At 38.3% G+C, this 17,397-nt stretch overlaps 1 protein-coding gene across 4 annotated transcripts in view; it reads right to left on the reverse strand.

Annotated features, from left to right (window-relative positions):
- The window catches only part of CARMIL1 (capping protein regulator and myosin 1 linker 1), a 190,247-nt gene that overhangs the window by 92,176 nt on the left and 80,674 nt on the right, over positions 1–17,397 (reverse strand). For all 4 annotated transcript variants that reach the window (XM_066560915.1, XM_066560907.1, XM_066560935.1 and 1 more), the window contains exons 4-10: positions 14,221–14,280; positions 11,859–11,980; positions 9,772–9,869; positions 9,349–9,419; positions 9,134–9,207; positions 4,020–4,095; positions 1,341–1,429 (exon numbers count right to left, since the gene is read on the reverse strand). In XM_066560915.1, coding sequence (XP_066417012.1) covers positions 1,341–1,429; positions 4,020–4,095; positions 9,134–9,207; positions 9,349–9,419; positions 9,772–9,869; positions 11,859–11,980; positions 14,221–14,280 — 590 coding nt within the window. The remainder of the gene's footprint in view (positions 1–1,340; positions 1,430–4,019; positions 4,096–9,133; positions 9,208–9,348; positions 9,420–9,771; positions 9,870–11,858; positions 11,981–14,220; positions 14,281–17,397) is intronic.

Genomic DNA, 17,397 nt, shown 5'->3' on the forward strand with positions numbered 1-17,397 from the left:
CCTAGCAAACAGATATGAAAAATGGCAAAACTGACAAATGCATCCTTGGCAAAAACAGACAGTGTTGATCAGAACAGATACACACCAAGGCACAATGCCAAACACTCTGCATGTATATGGAGACAGGAAAACCAAAGTCACAGGTTGATTATCTGTCAGGTCCTGTTAAAACTGAAAGCAGTTAATCCAACCATGATAAATAAAGGTAGGCAATGTGCAAAGGTATTCAACATATCCTTTAATATTAATGATTATCACTAGATTTCAAGGCACATACTGGAAAACAAGATTAAAACCAGGGGCTTATGTTTGAATGACAGCTATTAAAGACAGTGCACTAGTGATCAGAAAGTTCCCATATTATTCCAAACTCAACCTCAGATTTCTTGTGTCATGTAGGCAATTTTCTTTCAAAGGCATTTCAACACAAAATGCACTTTAAAAAGGAGAAAAAGATCCCAACAATGCAAGAGGAGACAATGTAAGGCACACCAAATATCTCCCATGTGCTCATTTCCCTTTATTTGTAATTCTACATAGTGTTCTACTTCTCCCACCTTTACACTGCTTTTTAAATAAAATTTTAAAAAAAATTCAATAGCTCTAGAGTTTATCTTGTCTACATTGTCTTGGACACTACCCTAACACTAAAACAAGCACTACAAGTATAAACTAGCACAGCTGGAAGTAACTTGAACTTTACTTCTATTTCCTGTGAAGGGGGGGAAAAAAGCAAATACCTAGTAACTACAACTTACTATATTTAAAACATATGCAAGGATTTAATTGTATGGCTTATTCCTGTGTATCTTCCCTCTAAGTCTATGGCAAGCCATTAAACTTACTGATCTACTTTCTTCAAAAGAGTTGTTAATGTAGAAGTCCTGTTATATTTGAGCAGACAGAAATCCACATTAAGATAACACCAGCTCATTTGTAAATGAAACAACAACATGTTATGCAAGATGGCATAGTATCCTTTTTTTAACAAAACCAACCTCTGTTTTTTAAATGATAAAAAGGTGTTGATACTCTATTGGACCCATATTTGGAAGAGGAACAGTAGGAGCCAGTTTAAGGTTTATGCTCTCTTTCAATCACTTAGCTCCACTTAGCCCAACTCTCTACGCAGAATCCTAAAAAATACCAGTTGAAAGGGATTTTCTGGACATACAGACCCTCTGGAAAATCTGATAAAAAGCTTGTGACTAGAGGCTCCTCAGAACTAGACAAACATTGAGCACAGCTTTTTAAATGCTTATTCTGGCTAACAAACACCACACATCCCTTTTAGTGGGAGCAAGCAGCACCTGAAGTGACATTGTGAAGGAATTACTTACGTTCTAAGCCCGGCATTCTCTAATACCAGCTCTTCCAAGCGACTGGACCTACTCACCACTCGCAGTATCTGCTCACAGAGATCAGTGGACTGCCACAGAAAAGACAGAACAGAGTTAAAGAACACAAACACGGAACAGACAGTTATCGAGTTAAGCTGTACATTGTAATGGGATCCAGGCCACAACCATCTTCTTGTTATACACAAATAAGGAAGTAAAAATACCAGAAACATTCAGGAGAGTGAACAGAAGACTTCTGGAAAAGACTTAAGAGAAGCAGGAGGCAGACTAAAAGCAAGTAACTAATGAATCAGGCTGCATAACCAAAAGGGGCAGAATTTTTATAATGACAGTGAAAACAATCTAAATCATGTGGTTCAGGAAAAACTCTCACTCAATTTTAAAAGAAATCTTATTCATATGCACACTAGTCCTGCAGAAAAAAGTGGTAACTAGTGCAAAGGAGAATAAAGCCTGACCAGGAATGACAACTAAACACAAAGAAATATGTTAGAAGGCAAACAAACAGAAAAAAATCCCAAAAAACCTCAGGAGCAAAAGTACCCTAGCTAGAGAGGTCCTCCAAAGACTCCCAAGGACTAGTGGTTAAGGGCCAGTATATTTGAATATGAATTCTTCCAGCCTATGGAGAAGCAAATCCCATCTCATGTTCTTACTGCAGTTGAATTCTAGAATTTGCATGGATATTTGCAAGTGCCATGAGCAAAACATGACAACAAAAGAGTTTGCTTGCTCTGCTCATTCAGATAGAGAGATAAAACCCCGTAATCATTCAAAAGCCATGCAATGAACTCTGTACCTCATCACCTTTTATTATAAACTTTTATTTTGCTTCTGGATTTGACTTTTCTTTTTCTTCCCACAGCTCACACTAATCAGCGCTCATGTGACATTCAAAGCTGAATTTTAGTCATGATCATGAAGTGCTGAAACTCTGTTACCTGCCTTTAAAGGCAACAATGTGACATTCATACCAGGGATATCTTTGTCTCTAATGACCATCTGACATTTTCTAGTTTGTGTATTTTTCAGGGTTTGGGGGTTTTTTTATACTTTTAAACTAACTGAATGTCCAAAATAAACCCACCCTAAACAAAATAAATCTGCTCTACCACACATGTAAAATCTTATTAATTCTTTACACAGTAAAGGTTGACAATTTTTGGTGAAGACTGTCAACTCAGCCATCTTCCCAATGCTTTCTTTACCATCCATGTTTTAACAGTTCAGAATATTATCACAATATTTCTACAGTACTGTGACTGCAAGTGGAAAGTTTCATGTCTGTACTGTAAAATCACTGTGGGTACTGTGTATCAAACACAATGTCAGAGTGGGACTCGTGAAACACAATGCACTCGATGGCCTCTGGACATGTCTGACCTCATAGTGACCCTTGGCAGTGTTTTTATGGCATGGATTTACTGCCTAACAATCTATATTTTCTTCATTTTTGACTTAAAAATTGAATGCGTGGAAGAGGTTGGGTTTTTTTGCGTAACTGATGCATTTTCTAGACTGACAAAGTTTATTTGTTTTCCACAGGAAAGTTACTAAGGAAAAAACCCGAAACATTCACATAAATGAATCTCAGATAGATAACAGGGCCAGGTTTTGTTCTAAGCAAACTACACCAGCCAGTCTTCTAACTAAGCAAACTATCTCACTTCATTGAAGCAGAAACTGATTAATTGCATTGTACCTTTTAACAATGTTGATTTTAACAGCAAACTACAACAGCACTAAAAATACCACCACCTTCATTCCATGCATAACTTTGAGAGAGATCTCCCAGTAGGAAAGAAGTTTTTTGCCTACTCTTTTGCCAAGAATCACATAAGTTCCTATTGAATTTTCATTGGAAATGACAGCTTAGCAATATAATGAGAGCTTTACAGATCAATAAAATGGCATCAATTTAAACAAGAGGAAATTTAATATTAATTTTTAAAGGCAAAAAGCTTCTGGAGGCAAGCATAAAAGCAGTTTCTCAAGCAAACCACTAACTCCACCTGTAACTATAATCTTTGGGAGAAATAGCATGTTTTGATATATTTAAATTGTCACTGAATTACTGCTTTTCTTGGCCTTTATTTTAGTAGTCCAACTGGTTTAGACATGCCCTCTTTTTGTTTTTAGCAATGAAAACTGATATGGAAAAATACCGGTGCCACATAACGGTGTTTTAGAAAACTGGGAGAGGACATCATCAAGTTGCAATGAAAATTACACAGAAAAAATGCACTTTATGCAGGAAATAATCCCATAATCTTGGCCTTTTCTCTTCACCTCCAAAAAGCAACTAAGATTTCTGGCTGCTTTGAAGTTACTTTCCAATCAGTCACATAATATTGTTTGGGGGAGTCAGCAATGCCTAATGAAGTTCTATAGGCCACTACTGTCAACCAATGAAGTTTTCAAACTATATAATTTGAAATTTTGACAAGACCTGATTCTCAGCAGTGTTTTTATGGTGCTAACTGACTATTCAACATTTTATACTTTCCTGATATGATTCCAGGATTAAAAAAAAAAATTGGCAATAGATTGCCCAGTTGTACTTGCCAAAAATATTTCACTTTAAAAAATGTAACAGCATCCTTTAAAACACAGCATAGCCTGGTAGAAGCAGATATATTTTTTCAATTTATTACTTACTAATTTCAGATCCTTGGAGGACAGCTTTGTAAACCACTGATTATACTCCAGAGCAGCAACTATAGGTATTAAGTCTCTAGAAAAAGAAAAACACTTTTATACACATTTCATATAACTGACATTTGAAACAATCTCCTAAGTGTTCGCCACGTCTCATTCCCCATAGTTTAGCAATGCTAATTGCCTACCATCCCCATTATAGAAAGCTCTTCATTCTAAAAAACAGCAGCTGCAGCTGCACGTCTTCCTCTTATTTTAATAATAATTTCTGACTGGACAACTGGCATCCATTCTAGTATGAATTTTTAAATCAGGAATTTGTCTGGGCTGCCATTCCTACTTTTAGCATAACTTTTTCTTCAGCCTGTGACATGTTTAAGCTTCTTAATCACCTCTAATTATAATTTAGCATGACGCTAAAAAGCTTTTTGGCAGTCTGATGATTTAATAGAATTCCATGACTGAATGCTTCTAGAGAACACCTCCTTGTCTCATCTCTTATAGTTAAATTCCCCCAGGAAACAGGAGACCTGCAGCAGGATAATGCAACATTCAGCACAAACCCTCCTTAATTGTGAAAGGGATTTCACAAATGAAATTCTAAATTATTCCCATTTTCTTCACTCCAAGCCTCTTAACGTGATCTGCTCTCCCTGTGTTAAGTTTCTCCAGCAGCAGGTGCTGATGAATGTCACGTCTGCATGCTAACCCCCAGCAGATTCATTCATCAAGCACTATCACACCATTTAGCAGTGCAGCACTCGGATCAGTTTGGTGCTGCATATTAAACACTTACATACACCTACACAGAGGCTTATCAGCTCCTTAGAAAGTCCTTATCTTCATAATGAAATAAAGAGCTGTAACATACACAAACTAACTTATCAAACCAGCAAACCAGTGCCATTCAAGCCTGTTTTTCTAGGGAGAATTTTTAAAGTATTGGCTTTTACAAGCTAGTCTAACCCCGCCCGACCCTTCATCCAGGACATATGCAGGTAGGCACAGGTCTGCACTTAACATGCAGCACCCTTCTCCCATGTTCTTTTTATTCTTCCCCTCCTCCAGTTTTTCTCTGCAAACACGCAGACACTTCGGGGTGGTTGTTAAACACACAGGAAAGCCAGGAGACAAGGCGACGTCACGTGGACAAGCAATCCACAGGCTATATTGGGAACTGCAGTTGCTACATTTGGAAGTACAAGCATCACTAAGGTAACAGATTCGAAGGTGCAGCATTTTGCAGCAAAAGGCTGTAGGCTCACCAACTGAGAAGCTCATGCAAATAGACATTTTCACACTCCTGCAAAGGAACTAGTGTGGGGTGCCCTTCAAGGATTTAAGCCATCTTTCCATCTTGTTCACAGCAGACATCACGTTGTGTGGTGAATTCATTTCCACAAGCAGAGCAGAGACTTAGCAGCTTCATGGAGTGTATAGATTTATTTCTGTCCACCACGCTGTTTTTGCTCCTACACACACACCACACACACACTTCATCTCCATGTAAAGCAATAACTAACAGCAGAAATGTTAGGTGAGAAAAAAATAACAACCCAGAAGTACTTCCCCCTTAGGCTGGGCAGGCAGGAATCTTTCCATGGAGTATGGAATACCCACGGACAGAGACGTTTGCTTCTCCTCTGTTGTTCCCTGGTAAGATCAGTAAGGTGGTAATAGATTTGCAGCTTTGATGTCTCCCTTGCCACTGCCTTTGCCTTGGAAGTGGAATGAATGTAAGAGCAATTTTTCAGGTGAAATTTTGGTTTGTTCATGCAGCAGTAACCAGGCAGCACAGCTGGGCACACATTGGACAGGCTGGCACTGGTGGAGTAGAGCTGGTCATGCTGTTGAGCACCACCTCCAAAAGCAGCAGAAGGTACCATGAGCATTTTTAGGTCAGCTGTCAGCAGCAGCCCAGTTCTTCAAAGGAACAGAGGGACAATGATTGGGGATCACAAACTGCAAGTGTTCACACTGCCAGGGAGCTGGTAAGGCAGCTTGGAAGGCTGGCAAGAGCTCAGGAACTTCTGGACAGGAGAGTGGCTGCAGACAGAGCTTGCCTGAGGCTGTGCCTTTCTCCCCCTTCCTTCTCTGGCTGGCTGAAGGACAGACAAGGGGTGCTCAGTCTCAGGGGCAGAGCTATGACACTTTCAAGAAATACTTCAAGATGAGAACTTGCAAATCAGCTGGGCAGATTTATTTTAAAATATTCCTGTCCAGCTGCAACGATGTTTCTTGAATAGTTTAATCTTCGGCAGTATCCAAAGCCTGTTGTTCAAACCCCCATCATGCACAGATCCTGCCTGGGACCTCCACAAACACCAACTGCTCCCCTCCACACATCTCTTTCCCTACTCCAAACATTCCTGCAGACAGTGGAGTCCCTGCCTGTTCTGCAAGCAGCTGTACTTATTGTCAACAAACTTTGCTTTATCAAATTCGACCATCTGATTTTAAGGGAAGACTTTTTTTTGTTCCAATTTCTGAAGGTGCTTCTGACCAGTGGGTCAGAAGGGTGCTCTTCAGGAATTTACCTCTAATCCTTCTCTTGCTTTAAGCTCATTTAACCCCAATATTCTTGTTATCGAGTTTTTCTTTTCAAAATTATATATTGCTTTATTAAATTTATTCTATTGCAGTCTAGATGTGGTTTTACCAATTCTTTTCCAATATGGTATGAAAGAAAGCTAAGAACCAGTTACAAAAGCAGGGCATTCTCATAACTTTCCCTCACTGAGTTACATTGAGATGTTCACACTAATTAAAATTGCCATGCAGAATAAAGTAGTATTTATAAAAGATAAATCTGTGCCTTCTTAAAATAAAACAGATTCTGTACTTCTGGAATGCAGACAATCTCTCCAAGCCTCAACAAGATTCCAGCTTATCTAATGTCTTTGCATTTTTTCAACATCCCTGTTCCCCTGTGTATTTCAGATGGCAAGAAATCTCAACAGCACAATGAAAAAAATCTAAACAATTACATTTTTTTTAAAACTTTTTTGAATGTCCAAATAAGCTAAAACATATGCAACACAGATGAAGATCATGCAACCGTATCAAATAAGCCCTTTTTCACTTTTCACATTGGGTCTTTTTTTTTTTAATAATTATATGGTTCACAACACAACATAGCTTCAGATAAAACCTCAGAAGTCATGTTCCCATGCAGCAAGCCATGCTGTGATGCTCTGGGAACTTCAGTTCATCTATAATTCATGCCATCTTATGTTGACCTTTAACTGAAATGTTTTACTTGGAAAAACATAAATTGTTTATTTTTGCAATGCATAGCCCTGTATTTAGAGAACTGAGGCACCTGTCCTACCTCGCTTCAGAGCTACTACACAACATAAACTACATAGGTTCAGCAACCTCAAAAATTAGGTGAATGGGATATACAACGGTCTCTCAAAATCCAAAAGAATAATGACACACTGTGAATTTACACAGTAAATTCACAGCAGTTCCACTGTCTTAAATATATTGGAAAATGCTTACAAACATCCTTGAATTGACTGGGATTTCAATTCCTAATTTGTATTTTTAGTGAATAACAAGGGTTTGGCTTTCTTAAAATTTTCATTGAAATTTCATCTTCTTGAAATTTCAATCCAAAATGTTCTTTAGTTCAGTCCTCAACATGTAGATGTTCTCATCACAAGATGGATTCCACAGCATGTAAACGGCTCCAAAATAGATTTGAATCTTTGGACTTAGACAATCTTGAAGCACTTAGAAAAGACTTTGCTTAACAGCACAAATACATTTCTTCAGCAATTTTGTAAGGTATATTTTAATGAAAATATTTTCTAAAACAACAAGCCCCATTATTTCATTTTCTGGAGGCCAGACTCATTTGCACCTGTTGAGATATTCTAAATATTTAAAACAATTCTATCTACTCTTTCTTAATGAATTGTTCAAACATTTAATATCTATTGAGGCTGGGTATCTATAGGTCACTTTCTCAAGAATGTCCCACAGTCTTCTCATCACTTCCTCTTGCAATAAATGTTTAAAGCATTGTTAAGTTCTTGCCCCAAATTTGCTTGTGCTTAATAGTATTCCTCCCCTTATCCTCTTTCAGCAAGGCTTAACCAAGGAAAGAGTCTTTGGCTACATCTGCCACACACCAGTTGCAGCCCTGTAGTCTTGAGTTCCCTCTGAGTTGGTCAACACAGATACTGCTTGGTGACTTTGCCAAGGGATTCACTGCAGGCTGTGAAAATGTGGCACAGAAAATGAGCTAAATCTTGGAATGGGACATTCTGCAAGTTCACACACCTGACAGCTTAAACCTACAAAGAATGCTGTGGCAAAATACTCTTATTTACCTACCTCCAGGTCAGCCTTACTGTTATGATATTTTAACATTGTATCTGTGGTAGATTCTTAATTCTTTCACTGGGTTCTCCCAAAGAAACAAATGCTTTCTCAATCTTATTTACACTTTCTTGAATTTGCAGTTTCCTTTGTATAATGACAAATTTTAGTTAAGCTTCCCTCCCATTTTCTCCTACTTGTAATGTCTCCAAATTCAACTTTCTCAGAACCCAATTTTCTCAGCCAGCTAAATTCAGTAAACTAAATACAACACTTAGCTAGGCTTCACCATCTCACAGCAAAATTACCCTCAATTAGTTTCTTTCTGGAAGTACATATTTTTGATAGCATCTATTATAAGTGAAGAGACAACTGGCTAGAATTCAGTTGAACAACTTAAACCTTCGACTGACTTGCTGACAAAAATTAATTTCCTTTACTGTGTACACCATGAGAAAAACGATTCTGCAGAAGTAAAGACTTCATAATTTCCTTTTTTGCTTTGCCCACCAGATGTAGATGCATGTTTTATCTGCTGAATTTGAGTTCTTATATCTGCCATCACAGGAAAAGTATCTATCCTCTAACTTTTTGGATTGCTTCCAATAAGAAAATATATTTATCTTCTCCGGCTCCTGAATGAAATGAGGTTTCCATGGGGCTTTTGTGCAAAAACAGAAGCTTTGTGCTGAAAACTAAAAATGCTACAGATGGTAATTTCACAGTAACAGCTATGAGGCCATCCCACTTGATCAGTATTAGCATGATTACTGCACATGGTTTACCTGTGGTCAAGGTGGCTGAAGTCTTGCAAATTCAACTCTCTGGTATCTTGTGTCAGATAAATCGTATCAACGTCCTGTTAAAAATACATAACCAAATACATCTTTATAGAACTGTAGTGGTTTGGGTTTCTTTTGTCAAGCACTATGGATTTACCTGTTCTTTCATCATTAGTACAGGTAGCTGAAAAGAGCATCAGAAGAAGACAAGCACTTACCCACTGTACTTCCTCTCTGTAGGGAAATCCAAGCCAGTCACAAACACAGGCATACATCTGCGAAAAGCCTCCTACAAACAACCCAAGAGACTATTTAACACAGTAGTCACACAAGCAAACAAATGTACATCTAAAAGGACACTTCAATACTTAAAGATCCAGTTTTTAAAACTCACTCTCCTTTTCTCTCAGAAGACTGTGCATTGTGCTTATGAAAGGAACACAGACTATCCTATCTTCACGTGGTAAGTTGCAAGAAAGCTTAATATAGTGCCTTCACCTACCAATCAGAAGTCTGCCTCATACTAATTACACCTTAAAACTAATTACACCTTTACAAGCTTCTGCCCAAAATAGAATTAAACTTCCTGACACTGCAATTCCAGCCCTCTTTTATATTTGAGCATTTAAATTCATTCTCACCACAAGGTCCAAGTTCTGCCACAGTCTGACTGTCCCACAGGGCCTGGAGATTAGCCAGTCTTTCTGAAGGCTCCATAGTTACTTTTTTCATAATCCTCCTGGATGGAAAAGAGGGGAAAAACATCATTCATGGCTTTGAAAGTATTTTTAAACACATAAACCTTTTTTATTTTAAGAGCATTTTTAAATGAGTGTATAGGAAGAATTACCATTTTTAATACAACCCGCTTTCCTACCTAAAAGGCACACATACCATTATGCAGCACAGCAGGAGTAACATTTATTCATTCTTTCTTTCTCTCTTTCTTTTGATTAACCCTGTGACAACTGGAGCAACTAAATCCTTTTGTATTGCAAGATCACTCCATCTAAGGAGGCTTGCGGCCCTCATCTGACATCAGGATGCCCAAAATACGGAGGAGACATGGTATTAATGGTTACCCTGAAACCACTGCTGTATATACACAGCTTTTATGCAGAAATAGCACCATGGTGCAAAGAGCTGAGCAGTTCCATGTGGCCTCTAGGCCGCATTCTTGATATCCAGCTCCAATCTTTGTAATTTGGTAGCAGTTTTCTTCCCTAGACAGACAAGAAACACAATACCTTCCTGCCTTTTAAGAAATAAAACTAGCTGTTTTTCTGAATGGCAAGAGTGCCTAATAAACTATGGAATTTATGAAGTGTCTAAGGGGGTAGGAGGTGAAGCAGAAGAGAATTAATAAGCAATAATAACTGGAGAAACCTCTTTCCCCCTTTCTTGCCTTATCTGGTCCTCTATCATCTACACAACACCAATGCCTTCATTTTGGAAAACTGCCACCTGAGAGGAGAGCAAGAAATTTGATTTCTTTTCTGGGAAGCAAGCACTCCATGCAGCTACCCAACCTGCTCCAGCAATGTTCTCAAGAAAACCCACAGAAAACATATATAGAGTTCAAGGCCTTCATAAACAACCAGAGAAACAAACAGTCTTGCAACCTTCTTTATTCTTTTTGTTTGCATTTCTCACACTATCACTGAGGTTTTATAGAAACCCTCTTCACAAATATTCAGTTGTATTCATGTTCTTTGAAGGGAGACCTCAATCTCCCCTAAGGCAGTTAACTACACTGCCCAAAAAGAAAATTGGAAGCGGGGAAAAAACATGAAAACAAAAAAAAAGGAACTGCCACCTAGAGTTTATGAACTTGATTTCCTACTCCACCTACAGGAAAGGTGAATAATAAAGACATGCACCCAAAATAAAACATGTAAGTTTAGCCTAACCATTCACATCTAGAGTCTGTTACTAAAGTTCACTTATAAAAATCAACATGTCTGGAAGAAAACTTTTCCACAGCCCTTTTTTTCTAATAATGCTGAAAACCAGGAGCTGAAGAGAATACAGTAGAGCTGCATGACTAGGTAGAGAGTGATGAAGATGAGGCAATGACTGAGAACAAGGAAAATAAAATGAAGAAAAACTACTGAGAGTTGCTGCAAGATGATAGAATCCAGAGACACAGGTATGAGAGAAAACCAAAGGCACAAGTAAGGCAATGAAAAGAAAAGCCAAACAAGGATACAAATAATTCAAGGAGTCAGTTAAACCATGGGAAGTATATGACAAGACTACCCAGGGCTTAGTTTTGAAGAACAAGGCTCACAATCACGTGCATTGTTTCACAAACACTGAAAGTAAATGGAACTTCTCCGTCCTCTCCCAGCTCAGATTTTACTTCTGGTGGGGAAAAAATAAAACAGAATATGGAGCCAGTTACAACACAAAAGACAGAACCTAAAATGTACCTGAGGCTGGAGAGGCAAGAGGGTAAAATAAAAACTTAAGACCTCAAATAACTGCACCCCCCTTCAACCCAAAAGCTCTTATGACCCTACAGGACGACATATACTTTACCTACACTCTACACCATGTTCTGGTTCTGCCATACACCTGGACAAAAGCTGAGTGCTTATGGATATGATTGTTATATCCTCAGTGTATTTCTGAGATTAGGGTGGGGAGATCAGCAGACAAAAAGGGGTGGCTTGTCACTGCTTCCATACAATCTGCTCCCACTAGAGGTGCCCTAAAGGATACTTACACTGGTGAGAGTCCAGGGAATATCTTCCTGAGGCAGGTCCCGATGTGTGCCAGCACCTCGTTCACATCTTCAGAGGTTGCCATCTTCATGGAGATGCTGCATTTCTCTGTTTCCATAATCAACTACAAATCAAAGTGCAAGAGTCTGAGAAGGGTATCATGTAATTCATGTCGATGAATTAAACAGGAAAACATTTTAAATGCCAGGTGAATGCTCGTAGGAATTTGTTATTCTTTAAGACATGACACAGCAATGCACCAGGTAAAGTTTCTGAATGTTGTTCTTGGACGTACAAAGACCCCTGTATTCAAACTTTGCTTTTTCTAACAGTGCCCTGCTTCCCACGGGAATACAATTTTCAAAGGATCTTGACCTCAGCTGACACTTTGAAAACCAAGAACTTTTCACAGCATTGTCCTCTTTTGAAACATGTCCCAGAACACCAGGAGAAGCAAGCACAGCCTGACAGGAAACTATTGAATGAGCAGGGTGCCTGTTTCCTCTGGCAAAAAGTAAAAGTCTTGAATGGCTGTGATCCTCTGGAAAAGCTCTAATGCTTTGTTCTGTGCTGCTTAAGAAAATGCTGTGGTGCTGTGCTGTCTGTCTGTGCAGATGAAGCAGTAACTCAGCCAGCATGATTGTCCTGCTCTCTGGGGGATGTGTGCTTCAGAGAGGGGAATAAATAAAGCCTTTTGCAACATGCCTCTCTTAGATATTGAGTGTTCAGAACCAAATCAGATTAGGGTATGAGTGACACATCAGCTCTGCTGCTGCTTTTGGCTGCATCACAGGAAGCAATGTAATGTTTCTGCTGACTCCAGAGTGAATAGTTAGCACGGCCCAAGCCATCGCCTCTTTTAGATAGGAAGCTGTGCACGCACAGTGAGAAGGTAACGTGAGGAATAAATAAGTGAAGGCAGACAGGAGGACAGGGGACGCTATGCAGTTTGATACAGGGGATTGCTTCTTATTGAGGCTGGCTCCCAGGGCTCTCTTGGTTCCCAATTCATGCCTAGGGTCACCACCATGATAATCCTAGAAGAGGCTGTATTACCCCTAAAGCAAACTGAGACTATTCATACCTTTTACCAGCAATTCAACTCCTTTCTGAGCCTGTTGCCACCACTCCCTGATGATGAATGAGTGGGCAACTTACCACGGTTTTTCATCATCACCAATATTAGCACAACATTTCCTTATATTCTTTTGTCCATTTGTTCACTTATCTTACAGAAGGAAGCTCTTCATGGCTCTCTGCAAGACGCCTAGCACAAAACTATACCCTTCTGATATCACAGCTATAATATGCTCTTTGCAGGAAAGCTGCAACAAAACCATTTGCTCCACAAGAAATAATCTAGGGCTCTCTCTGCCTTCAGTTAGAAGTCTCACACAATTCAAACACAAATGAATGTAAACATGAAAAACCTTAAGAAATATTTTAGGAACAGTGTATGCTCATTGAGGCTGCTGAAAATCTCTTGTAAATACTGCTACAACAATGATTGTCTATGCCTCCAGGAATAATTAGCAATAGATACCTGGCATTTTAGTACCTTAATTTAAAAAAAAGCCACAAAAACTTAGAATTTAGTAAATGTCACCGATTAAAACACCTGGACCTTTTAAATTCCCTCCTTTAAGGAAAGCTTCAAAAGACAGGTTAAAAAGACAAGATGTTAATACAATGAGAGCTTTTCAGAGTTCAAAGTAGCTCAGGCACTCCTATTCCTTAAAAGTTCTTTAAAAGCCAAACACACATGAAACACATTAAGACTTTGATACAATTGAACTGTCAAATCTTGTCAACATGCTCATCTTATGAATTAAAAACGCTCTAAAGGCATTCTTCTTTTCAGCACCTTCCCTTTGACATTACTTTTTTGGGCACATAACTTGCTGTCAAATATATTTTGTGTTGTACACAGCAAAGGCACAAAGAACAGTTGAAAGCAAAGCATTCCTGCCTGCAATGTAAGCAGTAGCTTTGGGCTGCCTCATAAAGGTATTCACCCCAGAAGCCACTGCAGCTTGTGTCGTGATGATTGCATATCAGCCACCACTGCTTTACCAGCTCTGAGACAAAGATCCACTTATGATACAAATGGAAACTTGTACCATACTGAACTAGAGAAAACCTCTATCTATTTCTTATCATTATTCCAAGTGCACAAACATTCCTAAAAATGACTCTTTAAATTCTTATTGTTATTTTTAAGACTTTAGACCAGCAAGAATGCAAGAAGACAAATGCACAGCGTGCTCAGTGGAAGGAGACACCTGCATGTTAGAGCATTACTTCCTTGACTGGCACAGATTTAGCAATGAGTAAACAAGTATCTTTTATCTAGAATACACTCACCTGGCCTGGTTTACTGGAAGTTACTCCTTGGATTTCCAAGTAGCTGAAAGTTAGTTCTAACTGTAGTTAGAAAAGAAACATCACATTAGTGCAAACATCATCTTATTTTAAAGAGCACTTACACTTCTCAATGAGGTTAAGAAAACTTTGGGCAGGCTACTGATATTTAATATCAGTTTCTGTAATTGACACTAAGTATTTTTTTAATACCTGGATGCATTTTTCATTTAAAAACTACTTACATTTGTTTGTTACAGGTTTAAATGGTTATTGAATACCACACTGGACATTTTACTGCAAGCTATAAGCACATAAAGCTTATAATCAATTTTATGAAAAAATTTTACTATAAAAAAGCATCATTAATACAATACTCTACTGATGTGTATTCTTGTGACTGATTAATCATTTATTACAATCTTTACAGCTTCACAATTATTCTTTCATTAGTTATGTTGATCACAGATGTGAAAAATTTTACTGCACAGAAACTGAAGGGACATGTACACATACACACTATATATATGTATATATATATATATATGTGAATAAAAATAACATCTATAAATAAGTAAATAAAGATATGAACATAAATGTCCAAGGACTGCTTTAGCTTATCTAAAAGTATGAGAGGAAGTGATACATAAACTTTGTCTGAGTGGTTTATTTGGATGACAGTCAGACTAGGCAGGGAAGAACATACTGATTCCATGACTCCAAATGGAATCTGAGAAGGTGGCAGAGAATTCTTCTCCAAGGACAAAGGTAGGGCTACAGGGAGTGTAGCTAAGATCTGAATTCACAATTATGTCGACAACCATCTCGACAGCTGAGATACACAGAAGGAACCAAACCTCTTGGACTGAATTGTGATGACAGGGCAAGACATTAGCTCATTTCCTTTTAGTTATTGAAACCATTGCAACTGAGCAGTCTGTCTGAATTGCACCAAGTTTCCCGTACTTTATCTTAACCTACATTCACAGTCAGGGTGCTCCCAGGCTAACTGGCAAGCACCATATCATTCTATTCCTGCATTTGTGAAAAAGTCAACCCTGAATGACTACTGGGGTGCTCAGAACCCAGACACAGCTAACAAGGCACCCTCCCTGTAAAGGCTGGAACAGCACATTGGAAAGTCAGGAACAGAGGTACCAGCTTCCAACCATCAAAAATCTTTCCAGAAAACTTTTGTTATTACTGCCTCTTTGTTCTTTGTTGCCTATTTTCTGAATCCTTATCCCTTCTGTTGCCCTCATGATTTGGCAGAATCAGAAGATACAAACACCCGTCCCATATCTGTGCAAAGTTCACCTTCTGCCAAAGGTCTTTCTTGGTGAACAAACTTTACTCTGAAGTTTTGGGGACTTCATGTGCTTCATCTCACACATTCTGCTGCAGGGGCAGCACCCACAGCAAACAAGCAGTTTCAGGGGTGCCATCACATCTGTTACGAATCAAGTGTAGGGAACTGAGGCAGAACCAGCACAAGCCTCTTCTCAGGGCTCACACCAACACTCTGCATCTCCCCAAGTGCAAGGCATTGATTTCTCTTCAGTGCTTTATTTCTAAGCTAGGCCTGGCAATCTTTTGTGATGACACAGCCCTGTGCAGTTGACTCAGGGCAGAAAGAAGAAAAAAGGAAAAAAACAAAAAACCAAACCCACCAAAAAGATCTATAGCAGCTATTGTTGGCTACTGGATTAAGCAGGACTATACACACAGAAGGGAAAAGTTCTTTTTATCCAGACTAATTAAATATTTCTTTGCCTAAATCACAATGAAATTTTGGGGAGGGAGTTTCTGTAATTGAAATCCTTCATATTTTGAAATTATTTACCTATCAACTTGAGGGTTCTTTTTTTTTGCTAAAGTATGTATGTCCAAACACATATATAAAAAGGTCATTACATGCATACACAGTCAAAAATATTTGAAAAGTTCACACAGATCCAGTCTCAAGAATTTAGTCTGCAAATCCTCTTGCCTAGAATTAACAAATGTCGGGAAACAGGTCACTATCTCCTACAGGTCATCTTTGGTTCATTTTTTCTAGTTAAAAATATGAATTTATAGTCCTTGCTTGGAAGGAAAAATGTAAAACACATTCTAAACATCATCTACTTCAAACTAAGAAATAATTTTTACAAGGTTTAAAAGGCATAATCTCATTTATTGCCCAAAATTTCATGCTTTTAAAATCCTCTTAAAAAGCTATGCGTGCCTCTCATTTAGGAACCTTTCAGTTAATCAGACAGCTAATTTCAGAGTTTTCAATTTTTTCAACCAAAACTTAATGAAAGTTGCACTAGAAATGCATTCACAGATCTGAAATATATTCCTACAAATGTTTTATATGCTTATTTGTGGGCTTGATGACACATCCAACATTACTAATGTTGCAATCACTTTTTATATAGACTATAGGAAGAATTAGCAAGCTTTGAGCACTGTCCTTCCTTCCCAATCAGTCTGTGTTGATTAGTGGGAATGAACTGATTGGACCAGAGTGCGAAATTTAGAGGTGGCCATTGTAATATCTTCGCTCTAAGGATAATAGTGAGAGTTGGTGTTGGAGTTAAACGACATTAATTCTTTCTAACTTTGATCCTTGTTTAGCAGATACATCTCAACAGCATTGTTTAATCAAAAGTAAAGCTTGGAATTGAATGCAGCAGTAACAGTTACTCAGAACTGGCCATCTCTAGGTATACTCCATTTTGTTAGAGGTCCCCAGAGAAATAATGTGTCTTTGCTGAATGTTCTCAGCTGTCTTTCGAGGAGTTACTGCCTGACAGGTATATGGAAGTACTTGAGCTCAGAAAGCTTCTCAGCAGCTATTGAAAATACTACAGACATTAGAAAATTTATTAAGTTTGACTAACCCTGCTAGAAATGCATTTTCAACGATCCTAATAAATGATCAGACCTAAAAAGTTTAATTTTTACATAAATCATAAGCACAGCTTCTCATCATCTTCCTTCCATTTGTTATCACAAAAATTACATTTCTACTTACAGAATACATATTTTAGATTTTAATGAAAACAAAATCAAGTTTTTCAAATATGCAATCTATTTAATGAGTTCTGAGAATTGTCTGAAGCAGTCAACTAAACAGAGTTATCACTTAGTACTCCAAGCCTCAGCCTTCAAGAGCTTTTTGATGACTTATAA

Source organism: Molothrus aeneus, chromosome 1 (assembly GCF_037042795.1).
Source record: "Molothrus aeneus isolate 106 chromosome 1, BPBGC_Maene_1.0, whole genome shotgun sequence".
Lineage (NCBI taxonomy): Eukaryota > Metazoa > Chordata > Aves > Passeriformes > Icteridae > Molothrus > Molothrus aeneus.